Source organism: Notolabrus celidotus, chromosome 22 (genome assembly GCF_009762535.1).
Source record: "Notolabrus celidotus isolate fNotCel1 chromosome 22, fNotCel1.pri, whole genome shotgun sequence".
Classification (NCBI taxonomy): domain Eukaryota; kingdom Metazoa; phylum Chordata; class Actinopteri; order Labriformes; family Labridae; genus Notolabrus; species Notolabrus celidotus.
The window spans coordinates 25,052,147-25,062,709 of NC_048293.1; the positions used below are offsets into that span (position 1 = coordinate 25,052,147).

The 10,563-nt window shown below is 39.3% G+C and overlaps 1 protein-coding gene across 1 annotated transcript; it reads left to right on the plus strand.

Annotated features, from left to right (window-relative positions):
• The first annotated feature begins 4,144 nt into the window (after nt 1-4,144).
• Nucleotides 4,145-10,563, plus strand: LOC117806565 (phospholipase A and acyltransferase 4-like). Its single transcript, XM_034675518.1, has 4 exons — nt 4,145-4,243; nt 4,837-4,945; nt 8,964-9,232; nt 10,225-10,563. Exons 1-4 carry the CDS (start codon nt 4,229-4,231, stop codon nt 10,348-10,350), a joined length of 519 nt encoding a protein of 172 aa, XP_034531409.1. The 5' UTR covers nt 4,145-4,228; the 3' UTR covers nt 10,351-10,563.

Here is a 10,563-nt window from a genome sequence, read left to right on the forward strand (position 1 = left end):
CACATGGGTCCTACTTCCTCTTATTTCCCAGTGTGAAAAAAATTCCATGTTTTGTGTTTACTTCCTTCTGCTCTTTGCAGAAAAATGTAAACCTTGTTGAGGGAATAATGAGATTTAAATATTAACTTTTTATCACAGTGTCTTTGTAGGCATTCTGAATCCAAACTAAATGCTCTCTATTTACATACCAAATGTATAAGTTACAATCTTGCTTTAGCTACTCAGCAGTGTAAATGAATCAGAGAGAATAACATTGGACATGACAATATTTCTGCATTCATTGTTAAACAAGTAAAGCAGTCAATACTGCAGCCACTTGCTCATATTTTTTCTCTGTCCATGGCAACAGGAGTTGTACCAGAGGATTTAAAAATTACTAAAGTTATTCCAATGTTTAAAGCAGATGACCCATGCTTTTTTAATAATTATAGACCAATATCTATCTTACCTTGCTTTTCAAATATATTAGAGAAACTTGTATACAAAATAATTTATTTTTATCTAGACTCAAATTAAATTCTTTATGAACACCAGTATGGTTTTAGGAAAAATCATTCCATTTATATGGCCCTGCTTCACCTCACTGACCAAATAACCTCTACTCTTGATAATCACAAATATGCATGCAGTATTTTTTTAGACTTTTCAAAAGCATTTGATTCAGTCAATCATCATATTTTATTGCAAAAGTTGTTTAAATATGGTTTTCATGATATAACGTATAAATGGTTAGACAGTTATCTTTCCAACAGAAGCCAGTTTGTTCGTGTTGAGGGTTCCTACTCTGATAAAGCCAGACTACCATTTGGGGTCCCACAATGGTCCATTTTGGGACCTTTATTATTTTTGATCTATATAAATGATTTGTTCAATGCCACTTCTCTTTTTAGTTTGTTCGTTTGTATGTTTGTTTGTTTGTGTTTTGGTTTCTCCTCTACCTTCTTATTTTGATTTTATTTTACTCTATTTTATCTTTGTTTAATCTTGATATTTTTAGGGAGCCTTTTAAACATCTGGCAAGGGACTATGGATGTAAACTAGCATTTTGGCTAATTCTGGCAGATTTACAGAAGTGTTAATTAATATGCATTAATAAATAAATAAATGTTGTTTCACCAATAATTTTTGGAGATGACACAACTCTAGTTCTCTTCCACACATTTTAATTTGTTGATGAGGGATGCTAATATTGGTTTATCTGTCTATGTGAACTGGTTCAGGTTAAATAATATATCTTTGAATATTAAAAAATCTAATTTTATCATTTTTAGTGGTAAAAAAAAATACTCCAAGGATTTGTCTAAAATTTGTATTGACTCTGTTGAGATGCCTCAGGTATCAGCTACTAGATTCCTTGGAGTTTTTGTTGATGAGAATCTGAGTTAGAAAGAACAAATCGATTAGGTTTGCAGAAAAACTAATAAATCTCTTGGTATTATAAGAAGGATTAGTCATCTCATTACCACAAACTGTTTTCTTACTCTTTATTATAGCCTAATGTATCCATATCTTTCATATTGTAATATAGTTTGGGCTAGTACTTTTCCTACGACTCTCCATACAATTTTCTCCTTCAGAAACGTTTTGTTAGGATGGCAACTCGATCGAAGCCACACATCTCATCTGCTCCTTTGTTTCAGAAAATCCAGCTTCTTAATATCTATAACATCAATATCTTTCAAATATGTGTTTTTTTTGTATAAAATACAACATGAAGGGAATATCCCTGATCATTTCAAGTCTTACTTCAAATTAAATTCACAGGTCCACTCTTATTCAGCTCGTCAAACTTTATTTCTTCATCCTCCTAAATTTTTTACTTGTAGAAGTCAATTCTCGATACTTTTCAGGGGCAGCAAATTCTGGAATATTTATTCCAATGTGGCAAAAAACTGTTTATCTTTAAAATGTTATAAACGATGCTTGAAAAAACTTTTAACTACTGTTACTTAATATACTCATCATGCTCAACCTCATATTCATAAACAGGTGTCCATACACATAATAGTCATATTTTGTACTTTTGAATTCTGTTGATGTAATAACTGTATTTATATTAATAGTTAACTTTGTATATTCGCATGTTATTTTATTTTTAGTATCAACTATTGTCTTTATATGTGTCAATTTAGTATTTTTAAATTATTTTTTGATATTAGAACACTACTTGGGTGGAGGCTTCAAATAAGCTCTCTGAGTTTTCTGCCTCTTCCTGCACAGTATATCGTTTATCATTGCTATTTTTTGTGTTCATTTTTCTTTAATTGTGCAAATAAATAAACATAAACAAACATAAACATAACAGTCAAAAGTCAAACAGGAGCAGCACAGAAGAAGAAGAAAACACTAAGGGCCTGATTCACTAAAGGACTGTGAAAATAAGCCAAAAGATGTTGTCTGATTAACAAACCATGTGCTAAGGATTAAATGCTCCACAAACTGTGCTGGACAGCAAAAAGTGTCACTTTGCATACATTGAAATGAGCCATTCTACCTTTATTATGAGCAAAAAACAGTCGAGTCTAGTCAAAAGATTAGACACTGACAGATAACAAGAAACAGAAGGACGCAGGTCAGGATATGCTGTGCTGTGCTGTGGTTAGTAAAAGAGGAGAGGTGAAGAAATGCAGGTGCAAGGGCGGATTCAGGGGGGTAGCTAAAACACAAGAATCTGTTCTCAATCAGACAAAAAGAAGACCCTGGAAAGAGAGAGAGAGGTAAGAGCTAATACATGTGAATGTTTACTTGTTTAATTGAAGTCAAACTTGAATCGATGTGCTGTATGGACTAACTGCTAGTGAACTTACTTAAATGCAATACTTCTTCGTAGCCACGCTCTTTGAGGAAGTAGTGCTGTACTCACAACCAATCAGGACGGAGGGCCGGAGAGTAGCTCTAATTGGTCTTTGATAATGGGAGCGAGGGGAATTATAACATAGCTGGACACACAGGCATTGGAAAACTCAGAGATTTCACAATAATTTCAAATTACTCAATTGACTGATGAATGTTAATGGCTATTATGACTTTTTCTCCAAACATAGTAGAAAAAAGTAACTTTTAACTCCTTTCCTTCCAACAGCAGCTTTAAAGCAATAAAACAGGTCACTGCTGATATGGTGCACAGTTCAACAGGTGTCTCAGTAAACGGCAGCGCTGACAGACAGACAGGAAGTGAGATTGATGTTGGGAGTCAAATCTCTCCTCTGGCTTCTGTCCACTGCCAATGAGGTGAAGACGACCTCACACAAGTCAAGAGAAAATACGAAGAGCAAAGAAGAATAAAGATTCTTTGCTGTGATGCAGAGCTTACTGTTTGGCAGCTGTGTTTGATAAAGGGACCAGCAGCACTGATCTGAGAGGGGATCTTCTCCAAACATCCTGTAGAGCTGGAATGCCGGTTGGATCTTTGTGCTGGTCTGATTGAGCTCTTCCTGTTTTAAGCATTTCATGAGGTAATGGGGAGAAACCAGCTTGGATGCTGTCCTTCGCCCCGTCTTAAGTCCCTTACATCCACCCACCTCAGCTACACGTGTGCATGTCTTAGTTTTAAAAGCAGCCTGGGTACATTTTTTTGCAACTAGAGGGCAGAGAAACTCCAAAACAAGCTGACTCATGCACATCCCTTCCTGACATATTTCATCCTACCAAGTTGCTCTTATTTCAGCTATACTAACACTTTAAAGATATATGGATTCAAAGAATGTTTGCTGTAATGAAATATATAAAAGCAGACTCTTCATTCTGTATATTTATATATTCAAGTATTTACACAGAATAATGTTTTTTTACTGTATAAAAATATTAAACTAACTCCAGAAGAGAAAACCTTCTTCGCAGTTTATAAATAAAAATAGTGACTACTCCAATAAAAAGTTGCACTTTGGTTGAAACTCTAACAAAGAGAGATTTGCACTGTCATGAGTGCGACTTCCAAACAACTCAAGAGAAACGAAACTTAGCCTTTGTAGCTTTATTGCCCACAGCCTGACGTTGAAGGTGCAATATTTATTGACTCATCAAGTTAATGATTAGCAAATACAGGCCACGCAGCTTGTTTCTGCAGTGTATAATGAGTTTATGTAACCTGTGTCAGTGTGTATATCAGTGTTTGATGTCCGTCATTATACAAACACGTTCGCCACTGGACTGCAAGAACTTTTAGTTTCTCTGTGAGCAGGACTAAGTCAGCTGCAGGTCGCTCCTGTTCTTCAGAAGAACTGAAGTCATGGCTCCAACACTGGTGAGTGTTCTGCTTCTGTCCTCTGCGAGCAATAAAGACACATAGAAGATGTGAAGCTGCTTCCTTTTTAGCACATATAAGATGGGACTCCTTTGGAAACACTTTTGAAACATAGAAGTAGATGTTTGTTTTTGAACGTGAAGGGTGCCCAGCCTGCAGGGACTTACAGTATACGACACCAGAATGGATAATGAGAATAATAAGGAACAACCGAGGGAGGAAAAGAAAGAACACTTATATAACTGTACATGTCACACAAAGACTGAAAGTTCTCACAGTGTTGTACTTTAGATATCGGCACTCCTTGGGAAATGACTGTAACTTATTAAAGCAAACAAAAAGTGTCCTTCCTGTTGAAAGGCATGTCACACAAACTGAGCGAGCTGAAACAACTGTGTGTTAACAGGTACTGCCTCTGACATCTATAGAGCATGAGCAGTGGGCTAGAACAGGAAGTGTGTCCTCTCCCTCCCTGCAGAGGAGGCTTTAAACAGAATTTGAATGACAGCGTTCTGAAAAAACAGAAGTATATCTGTATCATATTTTAAACACGTTGTACACACATGTTGGACTTTGTGTCATTATTATTGTAGTTTGATCATGATGCAAAGCATGGAGACCTCATTGAGATTTTCCGGGACATGTATCAGCACTGGGGTGTCTACATCGGTGGGAATGAAGTTATCCATCTACTCCCACCTGGTGAGTCCAGTTTTACATTCAAACACTTCAAATCTAACTGAATCATATTTCTACCTCTCTTTGATTGTAGCTTTGTTCATGAATCTTTCAAATCAGTTGCATTTTGAAACATCAAACATGTATGTTAAAGTTAAACAATAGCACAGGTAAAATCATGCTCTAAGGCAGGGGTGTCAAACATGCGGCCCGCGGGCCAAAACCGGCCCGCCAGAGGTTCCAATCCGGCCCGCGGAATAACTTTGCAAAATGAAAGGGTTACATAGAAGACATTAAGACTGCAATTTTTCAATAAAAGTAACTGCGATTTCAGATTTGTCCTCTAGGGGTCGCATTAAATTATATTGTTGACGGAGCGCACCTGAAAGGCGCTTTTTTTCCTGGGACTTTTTTCTTAAAGTGAGGAAATAGATTAGGCTACTTGCTGTTTGCATAATCCAGTTGAGATTCATAAAGACTTTTTAGAGCACTATAAGATGATCCACTAAATAGTCAACTTTACCTTCTTCATTATTATAATCTATCTTTTCTTTTGCAGTAAACATTACATTCGGTGTCAGGTGAGTGGGTAACCTGTGTGTTTGGTGCGTTCGCAGCAGGTTTCAGGGCTTAAAGAGTAAAATATTCGGCCCACTATGAGACTCATCATGGCAGAAAATACAAGAGTTTTTGTAGAAAGATAGTTCATTAAAGGTGACATATCATGCAAAATTGACTTTTTAATGGTTCTTTACCTGAAATATGTGTCCCTGGCATGTCTACAAACCCCCCGAGAATGAAAAAAATCCATTCTGCCCCTGTTCTGATTTCTACACCTTTCTGTAAATGTGTGTGAAACGAGCCGTTTCAGACTTCCGTGTTTTTGTTACGTAACAACAATATCCGGTCTGTCACGGAGTCAGAGCTCGGAGCTTGTTCAGCCCATAGACTGTATAAAATAATACTGAATCCCTCCCCCGTTTTTCATTACCTGCACAAATGTGTGCTAACAAGGAGCTTAGGAGGGAGGCATGCTAGTTGTAGGCTGTCTTAATAAACACAAAGGTCGGTTTTACTCCCCACGTCTGCAGATTTGAAGATCTAGTGGATGATTTTTATTTATCATGGATAGGTGCTAGCGCTAATTACCATAGCCACATAGCTATATGTTCATAGCTGTAGCTGTAGCTGTATCTGTAGCTGTAGCTGTAGCTGTGTACCATGACACACGTCGACATACTGACAAATAAAACAACAAGAAACACTAAATCTGTGACCAATCCTTCATAAAAGGTCCTGCTGCCTTTCTGGCAGAGGTCGGTTTTACTCCCCACGTCTGCAGATTTGAAGATCTAGTGGATGATTTTTATTTATCATGGATAAGTGCTAGCGCTAGTTAGCATAGCCACATAGCTACATGTTCGTAGCTGTGTACCAAGACACACGTCTACATACTGATAAATAAAACAACAAGAAACACTAAATCTATGACCAATCGTTCAGAAAGGTCCTGCTACAGGCGCCTCTCCATCAGGATCAGATTCAGAGGGTTGAAGTAACGCGATCTGTGAGCAGCCATGTATATTCAGCCAACATGTAAACATTAGATCAACGTGCTGGAGAGCCGAGGCACATCCACTTCCGGAGGGGGCGTGGTCAGAGAGAAAACAGAGTGTTCTGATGAGGAATGAAGAAGGGGACTTTTCAGGCATGCCAAAATCTGATTTCAAAGTGTTTTTTTGAGCATAAACTTTAAAGACATGTTTTTGGGACCTCTTAGACCAATATATATTGATGAAAAAAGCATGATATGTCCCCTTTAAATGTGAACATTTTCAGAATGTGCTTGTACTTTTTTGCACTAAAACAAAGGGAAAATTTAGAGTTGTCGTTATTTATAGGTTGTTATGTTGTGATTTTACTGGTCCGGCCCACTTTAGATCAACTTGGGCTGTATGTGGCCCCTGAACTGAAATGAGTTTGACACCCCTGCTCTAAGGTGATCTACACTTGACCTCTTTCTTTCTCCGTCTGTTTTATATTGTCTTCAAGATGGGAAAAGGAATAGCTATTTCAAGGATATGTTCTGGATTTGTTCCACCTTCTGTCATGAAAGATGTTGTTAGGTCACTTGTTCTGTCACACATTGAGTACTGTCCACTTATCTGGTCAAAAAACTTCAAGTTGTACAAAATAGAGCTGCCTGATTGGCTCTGAACTGTTCTTTTCGTACTTTTAGTTTAGTTTATGTATTATTCATCGTGTTGTGCACCTTAAGGTGCCCAGCCCATACGGGCTTACAAGACACTACAAAACAAAACAAAATAGGAGCAACAACATCAGAAGAAAAAGAAAAATAGAAGAAAGGAAAGCAGTTACAATCCTGCACAAGTCCAACAGTGACCTAAAGTAAAGCACAGAGGTACACTTCAGACATTTGACAGTGACAACAACTAAATCAGACATAGAGTGTGCTCCTACGCTGCTGAACAGCATTTAACACAAACTGAGCAAACTGGAACACTTTGTGAGTAAACAGGAACTGAAGTCGATCTTCATCGGACATGCAAAATAAATCAGGACAGTTTTCTGATATTTTGTTGAAAAGGAGGCACCTGAGATCATGATATGAAGGACAGTAGAATAAAAAGTGCATTTCATTTTCAACTTCCTCCAGATCACACAAGGAACACTTCCTCTCCTCCTCTGGAACAGAGTGGAAGCGACCTGTTTCTAATGCCAGAGGAAGGATACCACATCTCAGCTGAGCACAGACAGACCTTTGAGCGCTGGTTAGGTTAAAGGCTGATTTATACTTCTGCGTTGAATCAACGGCGTACCCTACGCCGGGGGTCCGCGTAGCTCCCGTACCTACGCCAAGGCCTACGCACGTAGCTGACGTGCACCTCCTCCAAAATGTAACTCCCCGTAGAGCCGACGCGGACCTCGAGCCCTGTGATTGGTCCGCTCGGCGGCTTTGTCTTTCCCACATTTACAACACTTCCGGGATCCCGGACATCGGCCGCACATCGGCCGTGTATTTCATCTCCTCCTCTCTATTCTTCATGTAATCATGTCTGTATGATAAACAGCAACATGTATCAGCTGTAGATTAACATAACACGCTCTGAATCGCTGTGGAAAAGTAAACAGAGATCGTAGCGGGATCGGAAGCAGGCGGCCGGCTATCAGAGAGACCACACTGCCCTCAAGCGTTTCGGCTGAGAATTGCTGCGTGACACAGACACACCGACGCACAAGTATGTGGGACTTATGTCCGCGTCAGCCCCTGCTGCGTAGGGGAGACGCAGAAGTATAAATCAGCCTTAAGAGTGACATAAAGCTCTGGCATCCTAGACCGCCATCTTCATGGCAGTACTAATGTGCTTGAGATGCATAAAAGATTATATTGGCGAACTGTGGAGGCTAAATTAAAATCACGTCTCCTGTCATTTATGCTGTTATATGGAACAACACACCACAGTTCTTTTGTAATACACTCAAATATTCTGGTTTTAATCACAGGTATACGACACGTCATGTGAGCACTGGTCATCTGCTAACACCAAATCCTAGAGCCAACTGTTTGATAAGAGCTGTTCTTTTTAGAGGTTCCTCTGCCTGGAATCAACTCCCCACTAACATGAGAATGATCAAAAACAGATTTTCTTTTAAAAAGTCACTTAAACAAATCCTGATGAATTCCTCATAGACGTTATTATGTAATCACTGTTTTGAAAGTCTTTGCTTTATTCATTTTTGGTGCCATGTGTTTGTGACAATTTTGTTTTTGTTTTCATTATCTGTAGTTTAATACTACTTATCGTTTATTTGCTCAGATACTTAGTTTAGTTTTCATTTTCATTCTTGATTTTTATAATTGGCTGCTATTGCATCTTTGTTTTATGGATAATGTGTGATTTTAAATAATTGTTTTTCTTGTTTATGTTTTGTCGTGTGGACCCCAGGAAGACTAGCAACCACAATGTGGAAGCTAATGGGGATTCTCAATTCTCTCTCTCCCTCTATCAAACACATACAGACGGGGATTCCAGTGCTTTCGGTGGCCTGCCGACCCTCCTTGACAGCAGAACAGCACAAGTGAGGCGTCAGAAGATCTGGGAGGTGGTCGGCCGCCATGAATTTAAAATCAACAACCTCTTGGATGGGGAGTACGAACCTCGGGACCCTCGCATCATTGTGAGGGAGGCTTGTAGCATGGTGGGTCAGGAGCGACCATACTCTCTCGCTTTTCACAACTGTGAGCACTTCGTCACGGAGCTACGATACGGAAAGGCCGAGTCACGACAGGTGGGCTTTTAAGCCTTTGTTTTAATGATACGTTTCTTTCAAAGACCAGTCCCTCCAGGATTTCGCGGGATTTTTTTGTGATTGTTTTTGTGAAAAAATTGCGGTGAAAGTTGCGATTTTTTTTTTTGCTTTTTCCCCCCAATAACATCTCAGGGGCAATTACATATGCTAAATTATAGTTGTTTTTAGAAAGCATTCTTGATGTGGCCACTGACTGTATTTTGATTCTCTTGATTCACAGAGAAATGCCATGAAAGGACTGTATTGCACATTTACGACGGTCCCTGAATGCACCTCGCAGCGACAGAGGCACAGACAGGCAGTTCACGGCACTCTGAAACGAATCTGCATCTTTGATGACTATGAGTTGATCCAAACTGGAATAAATCAAGCTGTAGACGCAGAGCTTTTTACGGTAATGGCAGAAACATCAAATATTAAACAGACGTCCCCCGGTTGTGTCTTTGTCACTAACGCACACCGGGGGTAAAAATCATCAATGAAGATGAGACAGATGCGTGGAGGTGAGGAGAGCTGGTTCATAAAGCACACCTGCTGCAGGTAGAGACCAAGCGAACACTGAGACCCTCAATCTGTAAATAACAATGTTGTCATGGTCACTTGTCCTGCCTGCTGTCCCCTCTTTTCACCCGTTCTCTGTGCGTGTTTTGTTGTTGAAAGTGCAGAGCAAGTGAGGACTTATGTTTATGTTCCAAGGAAGTGAAATTGATGATGAAACCGATGACGTACAGGGCTGAGATTGAGGTAATTGGTCAAATTTGCGGGAAAGTTGCGGTGGTTGTATAAAATCGCAAGGCCGTGAAAAAATCGTGCTTGAATTTGCGTTGATAGTTGCGATCGCGAAATCACAACTTCCTGGAGGGACTGAAAGACCTGTAAGCTGTGCAGACCTGAATAAATCCTGGGAGTTACACATTTGCAGAAGGTACACATCCTTGACTATCAGCCTGCTGCTCATTTGTCTTGTACAGGTGAAAACAGCCGCTGTGATCGGAGGCGTAGCTGTGGCAGGTGTGGGCCTTTTGGCTTTGGGTGCTGCTCTGTTTGGCAGCCTGCTCAAAGATGACGACCGCAGAGAGAGGAGGCATCACAAGTAACACGGAAAACACACGATGGACAAAAGTCAAGACAACTGACGGAGCACTTATTATGATTGAAGATGTGTTCATAATTTATGACACATATGCAAAATCACTATTTGACTTATTATTGTGGTTGTTTTTGTGTTGATGATTTTCTTTTTAATAATAATAATTGTAGAGCACTCTTGAAATCAATATAGTAATGTCAACATGGATGATATGATGCAA

Coding starts and splice junctions, on each gene's coding strand:
- LOC117806565 (XM_034675518.1), top strand. Junction 4,946..8,963: donor TATCCATCTACTCCCACCTG/GTGAGTCCAGTT, acceptor AAACACATACAG/ACGGGGATTCCAGTGCTTTC. Junction 9,233..10,224: donor GAAAGGCCGAGTCACGACAG/GTGGGCTTTTAA, acceptor TGTCTTGTACAG/GTGAAAACAGCCGCTGTGAT.